A 17,768-nucleotide genomic window follows, 5' to 3' on the forward strand; every position below is an offset into this window, starting at 1 on the left:
TCCTGCCAGCTCTGAGTGGTTCTCATGTGCATTACATGGCAGAATCAGTCCTGGGAGCACGGAGCTCTTCTCCAGCTGTGGTTAATCCAGGACTGAAGATGACCAAACATCCCTTGCAGTACCAGCTGGTTGTCAGAACCCGCTGAAGAGGAGGACAGCAAGGAGGAACGCACGTACACAAAGTTTTGATTTTATTTTTCTCTGCTTGGAGACTCATCTCGTAACATGCATGCATTTCAAAACAGTAACAGTGTCTCAAACTGCTCCTAGCAAACAGACAAGCACAGAGGACTTAAAATTCCTATTTAAAAAACAGCAGTGAAAAAAACCTAGAACGCATTATTATTTTTCGTTTGTTTTGTTTAAACTTAATTTATTCACATTTGTTTTCAGTTGCACTGATTAGCCCTGCTCCCCCCCCTCTCAGGACCTGTGTTACACACTCCCTTGCCACAACTCGATCCACTGCACTTTGCTTTGTGCAGCTGAACGAGGAGCGGCGCGGGTTGTGAGTGATGAAAACCAAAACCACGATCAGCAATGAGCGAGCAGAAGTTGGTTCCCTGTGCTTTGCCATTGCTGTTCCACAGGAAAAGAGCAAGGAGAATCAGTAGTGGCTGATAGAGATCGTGGAGAGCAGCTCTGCAGGAGCAGGGCAAGGTGACAGCGAACCTGAAACGGTGTTTGGGAGGGGAGGAGATGCTGTTGTAACAGTGATCCACCTCAGATCGGTTGCATGGTGTCACAAAACCAAGGTTTAGCACATTCTGACTGCTGAAGGGTTTGTGCCACCTCGGGGTGGGACTCAGAGCTCTGCAGCTCGAAGGGAGGCCTCTGTAAAGACTGCATAGCAGTCACAGGACGGAGGCAGCTGCTCTGAGATGAAGACAATCCCTACTGAACACAGCCTGCAGCCACTAAAGCACTGTCAGAGCTCACACCTGGGGCTGTGCAGTGCCCTGCAGGGATGCACGGAGTCTTCTCCCAGCTCACAAAGTACAACTCGAGTGCTTCAGCGCTGGTCAGGGCACAGCAGCTGGAAGCCAGGATCCTCCAGCGTGGGGGGGGGGGGAAGCACAGGAATGCAGGGGAAGCAGAAGCCAACAACCACCCCGAGAGTTCCACGTGAGGAACTTCACAATCGTGGCCTTTATGATGAACACTGGGTCCCCTCTGAGACAAGAAGGGAGGAGCGCACTGCTCCCTGCAGCAAGAACTGAGCTCCCACTGACACTGCTCACCTATTGCCACCAGCAGGGCTGATCCCTGGCGCTGACCCACCCATGGGGTGGCTGTTCCCTGTTTCCCCCCTCCCCAACCCCCGCTTTTGGGTGACCCATCCTATTCTTGAGCATTTTATATTGCACCAACAGGGCGGCACAGCACTCAGACACGCGCTGCTGCGCTCTGCCTTCCCTCTCCCCTCTCCCTTTTGCCCCAGGACCTCTTTTAGGCAACCCAAAGCAGATTTCAGTGCTCACATTTCAACAACATCAGGGCCATGCTCTGAGAGAGCCCAACCTGGGACAGGCAGGACCCCCCCCCAGCCCACCCTGCACTCTGTGGGGCACATCTACAGACACAGCTACCTACATCCAGCACACTACAACTAAACTCACACCAGCAACAGACAACAAACGAGCACGAGCAGCTGTAAAACCAGAATGGAACGGGCTAGGCTTTCTTAAATACTTGAGTTAAAAAAAAAATAAAATAAAATAAAATAATGACCTAAAATAAGATTTAAAAACAAAAAGAACAAACAAAAACCCAAAGTCCCTTTTAAAAACAAAAAATATTTGCAGCTTCACCTTCTCGTTCTGGTAAGAAAAATACTGTCTCGAAACGAAAATTAGCATCTTGAACACAATGCTACCTCCCCAAATTGTAAACAATATACAAAACGCTCACGTTAAACGAAGTTACACACCTGGGTAACACAGCATTAAGTGAGAAAATGGCATTTCCTTACTGCAGCACACACAGCATGGCAACTCGACAAGGGGCAGAGCTGGGGAAGTGGGCTGAGCCACAGCCCTCCAGCTCAGCCCTAGCATGAGTTCTGCTGGAGAGGAGTGACACAGCTCAGCGCCTGCAGCCCACAGACTCCCCTCCCTCTTTCCCCCCTCCCCCCCCCCACCCTTTTCCTCTTCTTTTATATTATTATTATTTTATAAATACATGATTTAAAGATGATCAGTTTAAAAGGAGACAGCTCGCTGCCCGGGAGAGCAGCAAAGCTCACCGGGCCAAAGCTGCAGCTCCAACGCGGATTCTTAAAACTGTCAAGAATAAAAAGCAATGGGTGTCAAATTCCTAAGGGATAGTAAACGTTAAGTGCTTATTTTCTTTCTTTAAAAGAGCACAGCAACCAACAGAATGCCCCCAGCACAGCCGTGCCCTCCCGTCCTCCCTTTTTGCTGCACTCGTTCTGAGGCTGCCCCACCTCGTAGGAAACGACCCACAAATGACCACAAAGGTCCGCATCCCCCTGTGACCCCCAGTGGTCATTTCTGACTCCGTGAGTGCCCTATTTACAGTGTGCCTCCATGGGCTGAAGCTCGAGGCCCTTCTGTCCCCTTCCAAGCTGAGAGCGGTGGCACTCAGACTGCGTCGCAAGAACTGCCCCTATCCCACATCCCACAGCAGAGCCAGGAGCCCATGGGGACGGCTGGGATGCAACGAGCACCAGAGATCCCCCGAAAGGAGTGAGCCCTGCAGGGCGTTACAGCACGGGGCAGACATCCCAAAGAGCTTCATCCCAAAACAAAGGCATTTGTGAAAACAGTTCAAGGCAGAGAAGCAACGCGTTGCGACGGCGAGTTTTGTTCAAGACGTTGAATCCTGCTGAGAAAGTAAATGAAGGAAGGAACCCAAAGGTCCATCAGCGTTGTGCAGTGCTGAGAATGGAGCCCACAGAAGCCTCAAAGCCTGGCTGGAGTTGAGGGGGGGGAGGGGGGGTCAGTATTCCCATCCTTCCATACTGCTCAGAGAGGAGCACACAGCCACAGCTCCGGCCACAATCACATCACCATGGCAAAAACAAACCCACAACCCTCCATCAGGAAGCAAATCCAAGCATGCCAGCTGCAGACCGAGCGAATGAGGAAGACACAACGTTAGCTGGATTAACACTGAACTGCAGACACGAAGCTACGAACCAAAGAGACACAGCAACTCCCAACTGCGGTGCGTGGGGAAAGGTTCCAGGTAGTCAGGTGTTATCCCACACCTACAGGGACACAGCGCTTTGCTTTTTTTTGTCCTTTCACATCATCTTCACAGCTGGCCAATTGTACAGCACGCTGGGTCTGAGCACATCACCATCTGATGTTCTTCAATGTCTCTTAATGCTTCTCACGTTGCTTTTTTAGGCTCCGGGAGCAAAGACCTCTCGTAGTGATCATCTTTGGTAGATGTTCATTTCCCTCATCTTTCTTGTAAATCGAGTGCAGATACAAAAAAAAAAAAAAAAAAAACAAAAACAACCAACAAACAACATTTTTGTTACTTAAATTAACCAAAAGATTTAAAGTGTCCCAGTCTGAATTCACCTAAAGTTCAGCGACTCCTCCTTATCAGTGTCATATTTTCCATCCTCGAGATGGTGAGCGATTTTCCTTCCAATTCTTAGCACGAGGGAAGTAAAAGGGCTTGGAGGTCCTTCTTGCAAAGACAATTCGATGATAATTAATTAAAAAAAAAAAAAAAAAAAGTCGTTTGTGGCATCAGGCACTGCTTTACTCCAAAGTAAAGCTGAGCTCGAGTGACCCCCCCTGCGCAGCGCCTCATGTCACATCCCTGCGAGTCCCTTGGTCAGAGAGGAGGAAACACCGTCAGGAAGAGCAGTGCTGGAAACAATGCACTTTTCTTGTTTTAAAAAGCCCTCGAATTGATGTCTGGGCACTTCTGTAACAAAACCCCCCACCCCACTTTCTCCCACCTGGCTGACGTGGGCTGTTGGAGGGTGCACCGAAAATACGTTTTCTCCGAAGTCACGCAGTGCCACTCATTCACTCACTCACACACACTCACACTCACACCCCTCATGCTGCTACAGAGTCTGTTTTAGTGTCACAGGCTGCGTTCTCCTCTGGGAAGTAGCCCCTCTTCTCTTCGTGATCCTCTGAAGGCTGAAGATGACTATGTCAGGATATTGGACATGAACTCATTGAAGCGTTTGGAGTACTGCTCCGGGTTCACGGTGGAGATCTCTGCCCCAGCCTGCAAGGCAGAGAGGAGAGATGAATCACAACAGCCTCCCCGCATGCAGAGCTCACAGCGGTGCACAGCAGGAGGAGGGAGGACAGCAGGGAGCACTGCCTGGCTCTGCTGGGAGAGACCCACAACAGAATCTGCAATTTCTAGGAAAAGCCAACAGCTGGAGAGGGCTGGAAAGATCCCCAAGGAAAATGGTTTTAGCTCCAGCTGCATTCTCCCGCCGACTACTGAGTCAGAGCTTTGGAGCTGCTCTCTTATGGGTCAGAGGTGTGGAAAGAGAATGAAAACTCCACGTCCCGTTGAATTGGGGTTTTCTGGAGCTCTTTTGGGAAGTTCAGAGTTGGTGCCTGTGAACAGGTCTGGCAGCAGGAAGGCATCATGCCTGCCTGCACCCCCAGCATTCCTGCCCCACGAGGCTGCTGCTGCCATGCAGGGAAGTTGGGTGAGTGAGGGAAGGGCTGCTCTTGGATGTGGGATCACTGGACAACATCCAGACTGGCACAAAACACCCGTCAGGAAGCACCACGCACACACACAGACATGCAGGCAAAGCAGAAGCCCCAAAGCCCCTCCTCCCTGCAGGAATCAGGCTGCTTACCCCATGTTTCACTGTTTTGGCAGCGTGTGCAGCTTTCTTCTTTGCATCGTACGGTGTAAGAATGTCTATAATGGCCATGAAGTACACTTCCTTCTTGGGGGCACCTAGCAAGGCAAGAGAGTTGCTAGCACACCCTGAGCTGTCAGCAAAGCCCAGCTGCATCCCTTCCTTGAGAAACAGCAGATCTGCTTTAATGCAAACAGCAGAGAAAGCAAGGCAGGGGGAGCTCTGGAAGGGCAGAGAGGAATAACTGGAAACTGCACACCAGAGATCCACAGACACGCTCTGAACACTGTGCTGCTCCTAAAACATCACTTCCAACATTCAAACTCACACCGCCTGCAGACAGGGACAGCACAGGAGAGACACTTGGGAGAGTTTCTTTCTCTCTGTGGACAGTCTCCTCCGTTCCCTTTAGTCCACAGGATGCCTCCTCTGCCCTCCACACCCTCAAGGCAACGTCCCACAATACTCACTGTCGTGGCTTTTCATGGCGTAGACATCAACAGAAGGATCAAACTCTCCAGGCCCAAAGAAGCGAGGGTAATTGAGGAGATTGCCAGGGCTGTCTGGGGGGGTTCCATACGAGGAGATGGGGTTGCCTCCGAGACCATCGTTCTCACACTCCTCATCCTCTGCCCGATCCTCCACTTCCATCTCTTCCTGCTCTGCTCGGTCAACATCGTGGATCCCAACCAGCAGGCTGTAGTCCATGATCTTCAGCTGAGCTAAGAACTGGGAGAAAGAGATGAGCGAGAGTAGTGGAACCCACGTGAGATCACAAATCCTGCCCCGCTTCCCTGGTATCCCCCTAAGGGAGCGCGGCATTTAAACCCATATTAATCCCCACAGAACCTACGTGGGAACTCCAAGCTGTGCCCTTAGCCATGGGTATAATCCTGACCACTCCTGAGTGCTTTCTGGCCACCTCTGTGCCAGGTGGTACACAGTGAGCACTCAGTTATGCGAGGCACAGGCAGAATAAAAGCCATCCCCCAGGATACTCTACTCTACCTCCACGTCCCGCTTCAGCTTCTCGAGGAAGTTCTTTTTGCTCTCTTCCCCAACATGCAGCTTCTGTCCCTCGTTCAAGAAGTCGTTGTCCTTGAACGTCGGCAAGTCCTTGGCCTGGAACAAAAATCCTGTGTCAGATTCCCAAGCCTGGACCCTTAGAGGGCAGGGCGCACACTGATCCTTTAGCAATATCCACTGCTCAGCGTGGGGCAGCACCAGGATCCTGTCTGTTCATAAGGTCTCATCCCATCCACTAATTAGGAAACGGCAGCAGGCAGAGCCACAGCGTTTGTCAATGAGTTGTGAACCTCTGTGCTTCCCTCCGTACCCTGAGAACAGCTCAACTTTAAGGACTGCTGGGAAGAAGTGCTGCAGGCTGAATGCCTGGCAGCTGGGCTCCGGCCCAACCAGCTCCCAGAATAGAAATGCGTCCCGTTGGTTTCTGCCTGGGGTCGGGAGAATTGAAAACAAAACTCTTCTTTCCCAAAAGACTCGAGGGAAAGAAAAAAAAAAAAAAAAAAAAGCCAAACTGCTGTTTGAAGGAATTTGTCTGCAATGGACCCTGAGGATTTCTCAGGGATATGGGAGAATGCACAACACTTTTGTGCAACTGGGAGTTCAATTATTTTGTTCTTAGGGTGATATATGAGCGTGGTGGCTTTATATAGATCTAATATGAATGGTCTGAGACAAACTGCACACACAGAAAAAGCTGGAGACTAAACAGGCAGTGAGCCAGGGACGTTCGGGCACCACGAAGCCGTGCCTCAATGCCAGAGCTTTTGGTGCAAAATGGAACTTCCTTCGCTCGTGCCAGGGATTAATTTTAGGGTGAGCTGCTGTAGGCTTTACTCTGTAGCCTCAAACCTGCAAAGCTCACGTGCAAAAAGGTACAAATGCAACAGGACTTTTCACGACGACGTCAGAGCTGAGGTTTTGCAGGGGCAGAACTCCCAGTTGTAAGTTCCCCTCATGGCAACAGAACCCAAATTTACAAACACGCCGAGACGTGCCAAGAATCCGAGAGGAGTTGGTCTGGTTTATAGAAGCAGCTGTTGCAAAAGCAAACTGCTGACCTGACTCAGTTTGACACACTGGGGGTGTATTGCACAAATGTGGGCTTTGCTACGTGTGGAATTGTGTCCCAAGAGGTTCCCCCCCCTCTCCTGGCAGTGTCAGTGTAACAGAGCACCACCTCTTCCTGTACACTACTGGGAGCAGCCTGGCGGGTGGGACAGGAGCTGTGTACCATGCAGGACCTGCTTTGTTTCCCCTGCTCTGAACCCCTCTGGAAGAGGGAGGTCAGCTGGATCCCATCCCAAAGGCAGGAGGAAGGGATGTCCGTACCTTCTCCTTATCGCTTGCTTCCCTGGACACTGTCGAGCCCTAGCAAAAGAAGGAAGAGAACGTTGCTGCATTCCCAAGGAATGATTGAAACCATTTAATTCATGCCTGAGACAGTTACAGACCTCCTGGTGCAGTGCAGACCGCTTGGGACAGGGGAACAGGATGACATTTGAATCTTAAGTCCCACACAAAGCCCCCAGAACCCGACTCCCTGAACAAGCAGCAAAGCCCAGGACCCTCTCACACAGGGGTTCCAGTGACCACCCCTCACCCTGCAGGGCACTTTGCTCCCAGCCTCACCTTCAGGTCGTATTTTCGGTGCACTGTCAGCCTGTGGCTGAACACGTTCCTGGTTACCACCATGTAGGTTTCCACTCCATCCACGGTGAGCCGGTACATGCCAAGGAACTGGGGCAGAAGGGTGTTCCCATGGCACTCCACTATGAACTGCAGGGAAGCAGGAAGGGAAGGGCAGAGAAAGACAGCACTGTCACACAACACCCGTTGCTGGTGGAACACAAGCTCAGCAAGAAGCTGATAGGGAAGCTTCCAGTTCCAGCCATCTGACACTGATGAGAAAGGAAAGGAGGCTTGCAAACGGCTCTTTGCATCTCGAGAACAGCAAGCTGGAGCACTGTAAGATGTTTACAGCCCTCAGCTGAGATAGAGCATCTGGTCGTGTGCAGGCCCAGCCTGCTGTGATGGGCCAGGTGTGCCCTCCCACCACCTGGTCACACAAGTGTGAGCCTGCTGCTGGCATCACCTTTTTGGTTACATGGGAGTAAAGTGCAGGTGGACTGGAAGATAACACAGACAACAGCAGGACACCTCCAGCTGTGTCACCTGCTTCCTCTTCCTTGCTGCAAGCAGCTCTCTCCTTCCCCTGGTCCCTTCACAAAGTCTAATTCAAAGCACTGAATTAGCATCAAGTTCACAGGTCTCAGATAACAGCAATCCATAATTCATTGCTGTAAGGGACAGGGTGAGCAGTGAAGGACTCAGCACTGTGAAGGAGCAGGCAGACGTGCCCTCATCGGCTCTCAGGTGCTACAGAACACTGCTTTCTTCTGCAAATCCATCTGCAAGCTCTGCCACAGCTCCCCAGCACATCACAAGGTGCTCCAAAGCTCCCTGCAGGGCTGCAGACTCACCGTACCTGGTGGTACTTCTTTAAGATGTTGTGCATCTCTGCTACATCCTCACTCGACACGGCCTTAATGACAAACCTCCTGTCGTAGGTGGTGAGGAACCGGGCCCCGCATCGGCCCTGGCTGTCACTGTTCACTGGGGCACTTCGTGTCACCGAGTTCTGAGGGAAACAGAATAAAACTGTGGGGGGGAGAGGCAGGAGCTGCCACCTCTCCGGGGAAGGAAGCAGAGCGGTCTCAGAAAGCAGGTGGGTGCTCAGGAACACCTGCACAGCCCGGCTCGGTCAGAAGATCCCAAAGGTACCACCAAGGGTTAAATAAAACCAGAACAAAACGAATGGAAACAGCCATCCACGTAAACTGGCAACATTTTCAATGTTTGGGAATTCTTTACAGGACATCCCGAAAACAAAAGCCACCCTCAACCCAATCAGATGGGAAGGACTGTGACCACAAACAGCTCGGCAGCATCCGCCTTTGTATCCCCATCCCCACCCTTAGCAACAAAACACTGCAGCTTCTCATCCTAACCGCAGCACCACTGGAAAATCCCAAGCTCCCAACTCCAGCACCTCCATCACCTGCACCCATTCAGAAGCCATTCTGTCACCCGTCAGTACAGGCTCTAACCACGTCCTGGTTGCCAGCAGACGGGGAGAGCTGAGCTCTGAAGCACAACAGCACCAACATCGAACAGCAGCCTTCACCTCGAGGTGGATGTCCTTTTCGGGGTGCCAGAGCTGGGCAGTGCATCCTGTGATGTGTTTTATAGCTGTTTGTGGCTCTGTTCCTCCCACCCTTGGGCTCTCTGAGTAGTGGACACCAGAGGGAGCCTGATCTGCTGCAGACACACGCAGGTGAGCACAGCCTGCTGCAAAGAGCAAGCAGAGAGCTTTCCTTTCAGAAGGAAGCATTTAAAGCCTTTAAAACTTTAATGAAGCAGGGGAGCAACTCTGCTCCTGCCAACAGCTTTAGAAACCATCAGGAAAATAAAAGCAAACAAAAGAAACCTCACTGCTCGCTGACATCTGCAAACGAGTCTGCGCTGCACGGTTTAATCACCCCTCACCTCAAAACCACAGAGCATTTCTTGGAGTGGAGATGGGAAGCAGAAATTGCGACCACATATGGACATTACCAAACTCACAGGTTTACTTAATTCCCTTCCTGTCATCCCCACCTCCTCCAGTGCTGGGTGTTATGTTTAGCATCCTGGCTCGGCTCCCGCTCCAGCCATCACATTTTTACCCACCTGAATTCAGCTCAGTGAATGTTTTCTGCTTTCTGCTCTAGCTAGGCACTTCCAACAGTCACACCGCTCTGCTCAAGGTGGGAGAAGCAATCCTTCACCCCCTTGGTTTGGGAAGAAGGGGTGGAAGAAAGGACGTAGGTGCTGCACGTCTGTTCCTCATGCTATGCAGGACCAGATCACTGCTACCCCCCACTTGCTGCCTGCCTGCAGCCATCCGCTGCCTCCTATTCCATGCCCAGACTGAGCTCTCACCTTTTCACCCTGCAATTCCCCACTGCTTGGCCCAGACAGATCCACCCCACTGCTGGGAGCCCTCACAACGATGGGAAACCCATTCACACCGTGATCATAAGCCCTTAAAAACCACAAAAAAAAAAAAACTACGAGTGCTGCAGTTTCTCCCCCAGGTTGGTGATTCCGTCACAGAGAAACGAGTCAGGACAGCAGGGAAAGAGAGAAAAAAAAAAAAAAAAAGGTACCTGGTAGTCCTGGTCATCAATCCCAAACCTTTCCCGGAGGTTTCGGAACACCAGAGGACAGTACTCCTTAAATTTAAAGCGACTGGGCAAGTTTTCCCTAAAGCAAAGCAGAAGAAATATTCTTGTCAATGATCAGCTTGTGAAATCAAAGCCCTTCCCACACCTCACTGCTAACCATGCAGGACCCCCCAGCACAGCCCTCCAGGAATTCGCCCTCATTAGCTCTGCTTGCTTCTTTGGATGCCTACAGCCCACAGAAGCACAGTTACAGGTAAGCTGTGAGGCACACACTTACTTGTTGAACAGGTGATTGTCCACCTTGATCTTACTGTAGGCTTTAAAATCATCAGGCATCAACATGACAGGGACAGGAACATTGCTGAGTTCGTTGATCTGCAAGAAAAGGGAAACTGAGACACAAAGCCCAAACAGCCCTGCATTTACCACCAATGGGTTTAACGGAGATGCTGAATGCCCCAGAATCTGTTTTGGAAGCAATATAACCCTGCAGGCTTTCAGAACACCTCGCTGTGCTGAAGGAACCTGGCGAATGCTGTAGTTTTAAGCCACAGAAGCAGCTCATTCAGCCCAGCACACAGCGGTACCCCCACCCCTCCCATCTCACCACCCAGGATGGACACAAAAGCTGCTATTGCTTCATCTGTAGGTTTGTTTAAAACGAACCACGCTGCATCAGCCAACTTCTCAGCTCGTCCTCAGCACTGCCCATCTCAGCTGCCCAGCATCAGCCAGCACAGCTCCCCTGCAGACACCGCTCCTCTGTTTGCTGTCTCCTGCTGCTCTCATCCCACCTTCCCCACAGGGATGAGTCACTCCATGAGATTGTTTTTGCTCCTCAGTCACGCGTGGCGGCCGCAGAAACACGGGGAAGCAGGAGAATGAATGTTGGTTCAGCTGCTGCTGTACAGATCGGCTCACACTGCAGCAGTGGAAGCATCTGCAGTGAGGAACTCATGCCTGGGCTGCCCTGGCCAAACAGCACAGCCAGGACGCACAGAGCAGCACGTGTCTGAAATCCCTTTTCAGAGGACAGCCTCAGCACCACTCATTCACAGGGATATCTGAGGGACCAGTGCCAGCCGACCTGCATGCTGCATTTAGAAAGTGATTCTGTTACAACAACATTCACACCAAGCAGGTAACACTGGAGGGATCACAGACTCACAGAATGGCCTGGGTTGAAAAGGACCACAATGATCATTTAGTTTTAACCCCCCTGCTATGCGCAGGGTCGCCAACCACCAGATCAGGCTGCCCAGAGCCACATCCAGCCTGGGGATGCAGGGATGCAGCCAACCATGCCAGCAGCTCGGCTTGGCTAGGAGCAAGGCTTGCATTGTGCACCAGCACCCAAACAGGCTCAGGGCACTCCCAGCACACCTGGGAAGCACATGGCATTCTCCTGCCTCCAGGGGATGGGACCAGGATGCTCAGACCGAGGAAATGGGACCAGGATGCTCAGACCGAGGAAATGGGCTCTGCCTCAGGGATCCTCCTCTTGCACGCTTGAGCACTCAAAGGTGCTGCCACCTCTGCAGCAGGGAGATGCAAGAGGTCATGAGGAAACCACGCTGTGTGACACACTGCTGTGTGCAGGTGCTGGGGAGGCCGTGGCTCTGCAGATGCACGGTGAGCTGTCTGGTACGTGGCTGAGCCTCCCCCAGGTGGGTGTTCTTCACATCCTGTCCCCATCGTTACCAATGGGAAAACAGAGCAGATTTCACAAACGTCAGACTGGGCAGAAAGACACACACACACACACACACACACACAGCAAAGAGAAAAGATGACTATTTTCAGAGACAGCCATCCCACACAACAGATAAAGCGGAAAGTAAAGCAGCCCCTGCTCTGCTGAGAGCAGAGCCCTGCCCAGCAGCAGCACTAAGGAGCATTAAGCACTGCCACACCACTGAATGATGCCACAGGCATTCCAAAGAAATGAAACATCATGCCACAGGCCTCCCGCTGCTTGCAGAGTGGAGCAGGAAGGCTGGCACCTGGCTCTGCAACAGCCTCAGTGCTGCACGGAGCTGCAGTGGCAGTGATGGGGGCAGCCCACAGCCCCACACCGAGCTCCTCCTGCCAGGTGAAGGGAGAAAGAGAAAAGAGCTCATTCTGCACCAAGCCACCCATTACTGCTGTCAGACAGCCGGGGAAGCCCGGCAGCACAGCTCTGCACACTCTCAGCCCTCATCTCAGCACTGGGAAGGCACAAACAAGCTGTCAGCAGCTCCTTCCAGAGTGGAGGAAGGGTGCTGAGACGGAGAGGGAACAGCAGCTTGAAGATTTTTCTCCTCCCTGCCAGAAATTCAGACAGAGACGGCAGCAAAGTGAGATGTCACGACGTCTCCTCGTGTCCTCGTTTCTGCCAAAGCAGAAACCTCAAAGCAAATGTTGTACCTGTTGCGAGCTTCCTGACAGGCAGAAATAGCATCAGGCTGCCTCGTCTCCTTGCTCTCGTGCTTCCCAACGTACAACAGCCAAAGAAATCCCCCCTGCAGAAGCCTCTCCCCCTTCCAGCTGCAGACAGAGGAGCCTTCTGGATGCTTCGGGATTCCTGTGCTGGAGGAGATGGGGGGAAGGAAGGGATTGGTGCTGCAGATGCAAAGAGTTGCTTTCCCAAACGAGAGCAGAGAACAGCAGTGCTCCATAGGGTTTCCTCTCCTGGTGGAACCTGAGCAGCTGCCGAGAGCAGAGCAACCAACACCGGGCACACGTTGGTTCTCTCACCTTCTCTCCAGGCAGAGGCAGATTATAAATAGCAGAGTGTGTCTGTGTGTATTTATGCTACAGGAGGCAAGGTCGCAGCAAGGTGCCCTGCAGAGAGGTGCCCAGCACTGCCTGTGTCCCACGGACACTGCTCAGCTGGAGCACACTGCCCACACCTGGAGCTCTGTAGGTCCCCTCTGGAGCTGATGCTGCCCTCAGGATGGGCAGAGAGCTCAGGTCTGGTTCTTTGTTCGGAAGAGACAGCAGCAGCCAGACCCCCACCAGCATCACTGCAAGCTGCTAAGAGGAGCACAGAAACTCTAAAGCAGCCTCAGGACATCAGGAGCCTTCCATTCCCCCAGCACAGACAGCCCTGAGCTGAAAGCACCACTAAGGGACAAATTGTGCCACCACCAGCTGCATTCTGCAGCGGTGCACAGGACATCTGTGCAAACAGCAGAAGCTGGGCAGCCTCACATAGCACACACTCATACACAGGGGCTCCCAGCAGAGCTCAGAGGACTTAAAAACCACGACACATTTCAGAGAAACCAATGGGCATCTTCTGCTCTGGTCAGCACAGTGCTGGGTTTATCTATGATGCCCCTGTGCCACCAAAGCCAATTCCTTTTTCAATACCACACACACTCAGGGACAGCTGCTGCAATGTGATTTTGTTTCAGAACCTGACTGTAGTCTCAAAGTAGCAATTACCATCAGTAAATTGATGGGAAAATGCAATTTGTTTACTAACGAGATCCAAACGATGGAGTGTGAGAATCTGCTCTCCAAGATTCTTCACAATAAAATTCCTTTGCTCCTCTTGATGCCATCCAGCTCCGCATCTCAGGGCGTTCTGAATGGTGGAAGTTCACAATACCCCAGGGCAGCAGGTAACAGACAGACAGCAAAAAAATCACTTCAGCACAGAGCAAAGCCACACCTGCAGTAAAACTTTGCAGCACAGGACAGCTGGGCAGCAGTTAGGGGGGAAAAAAGCACTGTTTTCCATGAACTAGAGCATGATTAATCAGTATGGGAGCTGACAGAACCTCCATGCAATGCTGGGCACGGGTGAACCTTGCAGCCAATAGCTTCTGTGGGTGCTCTAGGAACACCAGCATGCAGTAAGAGAAAAAAAAGCAGCCCTGAGTGAGAGCAAACACCTCTTCAAAGCTGTTGGAGCCTGCTGGGCAGCACAGTGCGGGGGGCACAGCACATCCCCAGCACCACAAGGAGCCTGGAAGTTGGGCTTTAACAGAAGGTCCCAGGCTGTGGAAGCTCAGAGCCAGCAGGCTCCATCGTTAGCACCGGTGCTCATCACCATTACTGCCATATGCTGTGCTCTCCAGAGGTCAATTAGAGCCAGGGCAGACAGCGAGTGCAGGAAAGGCCAAACACAGACTGCATCCCCTGCGCCAGCACTGATTTATAGCACTTCAGCATTTGATGCGTGGCAGATGCTGCTCTGGCCAGAGTTAACATGGCAACACCAAAAACAACGCCGAGGAGAAGGGAGAAGCGTGCTGCAAATCCCAATGCTGCTCTTTCCCTTGAATACTAACGAGCTTCACGTTGTGCTGCCTGGCACCAGGCAGGTCCTGGGAGAGCAGCAGGAGCTGCAGCAGCAACCAGAGCCCCCGGGGCAGACCCACAGTGCCGGCAGAGCTCTGCCCTTCTCAGCAGGATTGGATTTCCTCAAGGCCATCCCCACGCAGAGCAGAGTGGGACCAAGAGAGAAGCACCATCCCACTGCAGACAGCTGCCTGCTCATCACACAGTGCCCTCTGCACTCCAGCGCATCACACAGTCAGTGCCTTACAACCGTTTCTATGGTTTCCCCGAGCATCACACAACAGCACTGCCTTCATCTCGGTGCTTCCGAGATGGCTGCTCCCTCCCAGCACCACCCGACCTTCCCTCTGCCACCGGAGCTCCGCGCGGGGCATCGCAGCACGGAGCTGCACCGCCTCTCCCAGCACCATGACAACAGCAGACACAGCAAAGCTTCACCCAGGAGCCGACTCCACGCTCGCCGAGTTCCACATGCAGGCTCGGAGCTCAAGGTAAAACATCACAAAGCCAAAGGTGAGCCCTCGTGACTCCGCTCCATCCTATCTGCACGAGTTCCCCCGGCTGCTCTCCCCCCAGCACGGCTTTCTGGCTCCAGGTTTGGCTGTCAGTGATACCACCCACGTCCGGCCGCGTTTCAGCAGCCACAGCCGCACCCATGTGATGCTCTGAGCTCAAGCATTGGCTCGGGAGCACTGGGACAGCAGAGAGCCAACTCACAATTCACATAGAAACGCTCGGAATGGGTGTTCCAAAAGCAGTGCCTGCGCTCTGCACTCACATCACTGCTCTGATCCTCTCCAGACCATCGCTGCCTGTACTCGCACCAGCTGCTAGCAAGCTTGTTTAAACAAAAGGCAGGGCTGTGCTGCTGCCAGACTCTGGTAATGGACCCGGGGGAATTTCTTCAGTCAGCAGAGATGGCGGATCGCATAAAATGGTTGTTTGTTTGATTTATCCACCAAAAAGTTCATCTCGACCACCAGCATTTCTGGTGGAATCGTGCTGTTAGCAGCACGCTCCCCACGGCCTCGGCGTCTGCTTCTCTTTGGAAGGCTGTGCACCAGAAACCAAACGTGAAACAACCCCAGCAGATTCCTGACAAGGTTCAAAGGCACTCCTGAAAACACCCATCAGCTGCCCGGAGCAGTTTGCTTGAAGAACAAAAAAGCAATCCCACCTTCCACACGAGCAGGGCACCAGCAGCATCTCCTGGGAGCGGATCGGGATGAACAGCTGCTCGTGTGTTGAGCAAACACAAATAGTTTGGCTCACAGCCTGCCCTGCTCCAACCCTCGGCTGCTCACCACTGCAAACCGAGCTGCAGGAATGGGAGCTGGGGAATCCCTGCTGCCTGCACCGGGGGGAGGAGGTCACAGCTGAGATGTTCTCCACCCTTTTCCAGCTCCTCCAGGATACGGTCCTCGTTTCTGGCAGCAGCTCCTCTACAACGTGCACCCGATACCATCCGCACGGACACAGCTAGCAAGGAGAACTATCAGCTTGCAAAAATATCTCACAGCCAAACGGTCCTGAAGTTGCAGGCCCTGATCCAGAGCCTAAAAAAGACTCCAGGCTGCCCCACCAGCCACAGAAGAGGGCGAGCTGGCAATCAGCAGCCCTAAGAGGCCAAAGAAATGAAAGAGAAAAGCCCTACCAGCTTCACTGCTTCTTCAGGGCTCCTAAGGGCATTGCTGATCAAAGCCTGGTTCAGCTCATTGCTCTGCTTCTTGGGCGAGGAGCAGCAAGAACTGGGAACATCCTTTGGCTCAGAGAGACAACAGTGCTGAACTACACTGGGAAGATTCACTCCGCCATCAGGAAAGCCAGGAATACAATCCCATTTTTCCCAAAGCGTTGTTTATTCCTGCAAAAGCTAAACCCAGAGAAGGAAAGGGATCCAGGAAACACCCGCCAAGAAATGAGTGCCTTTGAGCCTGAAGGTGTGTTAATTGAGGAAGGGATGAGGTTGCTTAATTTTAACCACCTGAACATCATCATTACCCACATCCAAGAGAGCGCAGAGGAAGGGCAGCCCTTCCAGCCTACGCTATGGAAGAAAGAGAGGTTTCCAGAGGAAGAGAGAAGGGTGATTTTAGGGAGCTCCAATGGAGGTGGGCTGCAGTGCTGAGCCGTTCCCACAGAGCAGCTCCTCGCTCCATCCTGGTGCTTCAGGGGGAAACAGACCAGCTCAGGAACACAAAGATGTGGCACCGCCAGCAGAAAGATGGGAGTCAAAGCGACTCGAGGCCGGGCAAATTGGGTCCAGTGATACAGGATGGAGCTGTGGGACACATCGCTCCCCCCAGGGCCCATCCCCAACCCCCTCACTGAGATCTGGCCCTGGGATTGAAGACCAGGGGTTGGTGATGGCGAGTGCCCTGGGGGCTGCTCCCAGCTGAGCACACCAGGACCACAGCATCCTATGGGAAGGGCCGTTATCCCACACGGCATCGGGGAAACCGGGGAGAGGGATGCTGGGGGGCAGCGCCCCGGGGGAAAGGCTGCGATGGGACGGGGGTAGAAAGAAAGAAAGGGGCAGCGGGGGTGGAGGGCCGAGGGGGATTCACCTCCGAGCCCCTACGGCAGGCAGGGCGCTGGGCGAAGGCTCTGCTCCGACGGGAGGGAAGGGGGTGGGGTGGGGGGTTCCGCCCGCTGCTCACCGTATGGTTGGCCCCCCACATGAGGACGCTGAGCAGCGGCTCCGAAGCCCGGAACAGCTTCACCTTCTGGCACACGAAATGTTTCTTCTTGGTCTTGGTTTTGCTGGCGCTGAGTGCCGAGCCCAGTGCCGCTCCGCCGCTCCCCGCCGCCGATCCCCCCGCGCAATTCGAGGCCATGGCGGCCTCCGAACGGCCCCGCAAAGCCCCCCTCCCCCGGCGCTCCCCTACCAGCGCCTCCGCATGGCACCGCCCGGCCCGGCGCACGCCCCTCCGCTCTCAGCGGTTCCGGCCGCCTCCGTCACCCCTGGGGCCGGCTCGGCCGCTCCGCTCCCAGCTCGCTCTCCCCGCGGCGGTTGTTCCGTCCCCGCCTCCCTCCCCCCCCTTTCCCCGCCCCTGCGGTGGTTCGCTCCACCGCCGGCCGAGCGCTCCGGCGCCGCTCTAAGGAGGCGCCAAGATGGCGGAAGGCGGAGGAGGAGGGGACGGGGAGGTGCCACGGCCGCGCCCCACGGGGGAGAACCGGGTGAATGCAGGGGGGGCAGTGCGGCGCCGAGCGCCGGTTCGCCCCGCCACAGCGTGCAGAGGGGAGGGAAAAAAAGGAACGCGGCCCGGGCTGCCAGCGGGACGGGCTGGAGCGGCGGGCAGAAGGGGAGGGAAAGGGGAAACAAAGGCACCTCCCTCCCCCTCTGCGCGGAGATGGTTTCGCCCACACCGTGTGACGTAGCAGCCCGGGCCACGCCCCCT

General features: G+C 53.7%; 1 protein-coding gene across 2 annotated transcripts; it reads right to left on the reverse strand.

The window, feature by feature from the left end:
* Window positions 1-174: 174 nt before the first annotated feature.
* On the reverse strand, window positions 175-17,242 carry PIP4K2B (phosphatidylinositol-5-phosphate 4-kinase type 2 beta). 2 transcript variants are annotated; one of them, XR_014880105.1, is made up of 11 exons: window positions 17,028-17,242; window positions 10,355-10,452; window positions 10,060-10,156; window positions 8,337-8,489; window positions 7,481-7,627; window positions 7,181-7,219; window positions 5,834-5,947; window positions 5,296-5,554; window positions 4,820-4,923; window positions 1,931-4,224; window positions 175-672 (listed from the first exon to the last, which is right to left on the reverse strand). XR_014880105.1 is itself a non-coding variant. In XM_010724606.4 (10 exons), the coding sequence occupies exons 1-10, from the start codon at window positions 17,202-17,204 to the stop codon at window positions 4,144-4,146; spliced, it is 1,269 nt and encodes a 422-aa protein (XP_010722908.2). In that variant the 5' UTR covers window positions 17,205-17,242; the 3' UTR covers window positions 175-4,143. The 2 variants fall into 2 exon arrangements, 1 of the variants encoding a protein (XP_010722908.2); XM_010724606.4 differs by having other exon boundaries at window positions 175-4,224.
* Window positions 17,243-17,768: the final 526 nt, after the last annotated feature.

This window comes from Meleagris gallopavo, chromosome 29 (genome assembly GCF_905368555.1).
Source record: "Meleagris gallopavo chromosome 29, MGAL_WU_HG_1.1, whole genome shotgun sequence".
In the NCBI taxonomy this organism is placed as follows: Eukaryota; Metazoa; Chordata; class Aves; order Galliformes; family Phasianidae; genus Meleagris; species Meleagris gallopavo.

Excerpts from the sequence above, each read along its gene's own strand:
- PIP4K2B (XM_010724606.4), bottom strand. The coding sequence starts at position 17,204 with ATGGCCTCGAATTGCGCGGGGGGATCGGCGGCGGGGAGCGGCGGAGCG. Across the intron at positions 10,157-10,354 it reads GACAATCACCTGTTCAACAA|GGAAAACTTGCCCAGTCGCT; the intron begins GTAAGTGTGTGC and ends GCTTTGCTTTAG. Across the intron at positions 5,948-7,180 it reads AAGCAAGCGATAAGGAGAAG|GCCAAGGACTTGCCGACGTT; the intron begins GTACGGACATCC and ends TTTTTGTTCCAG.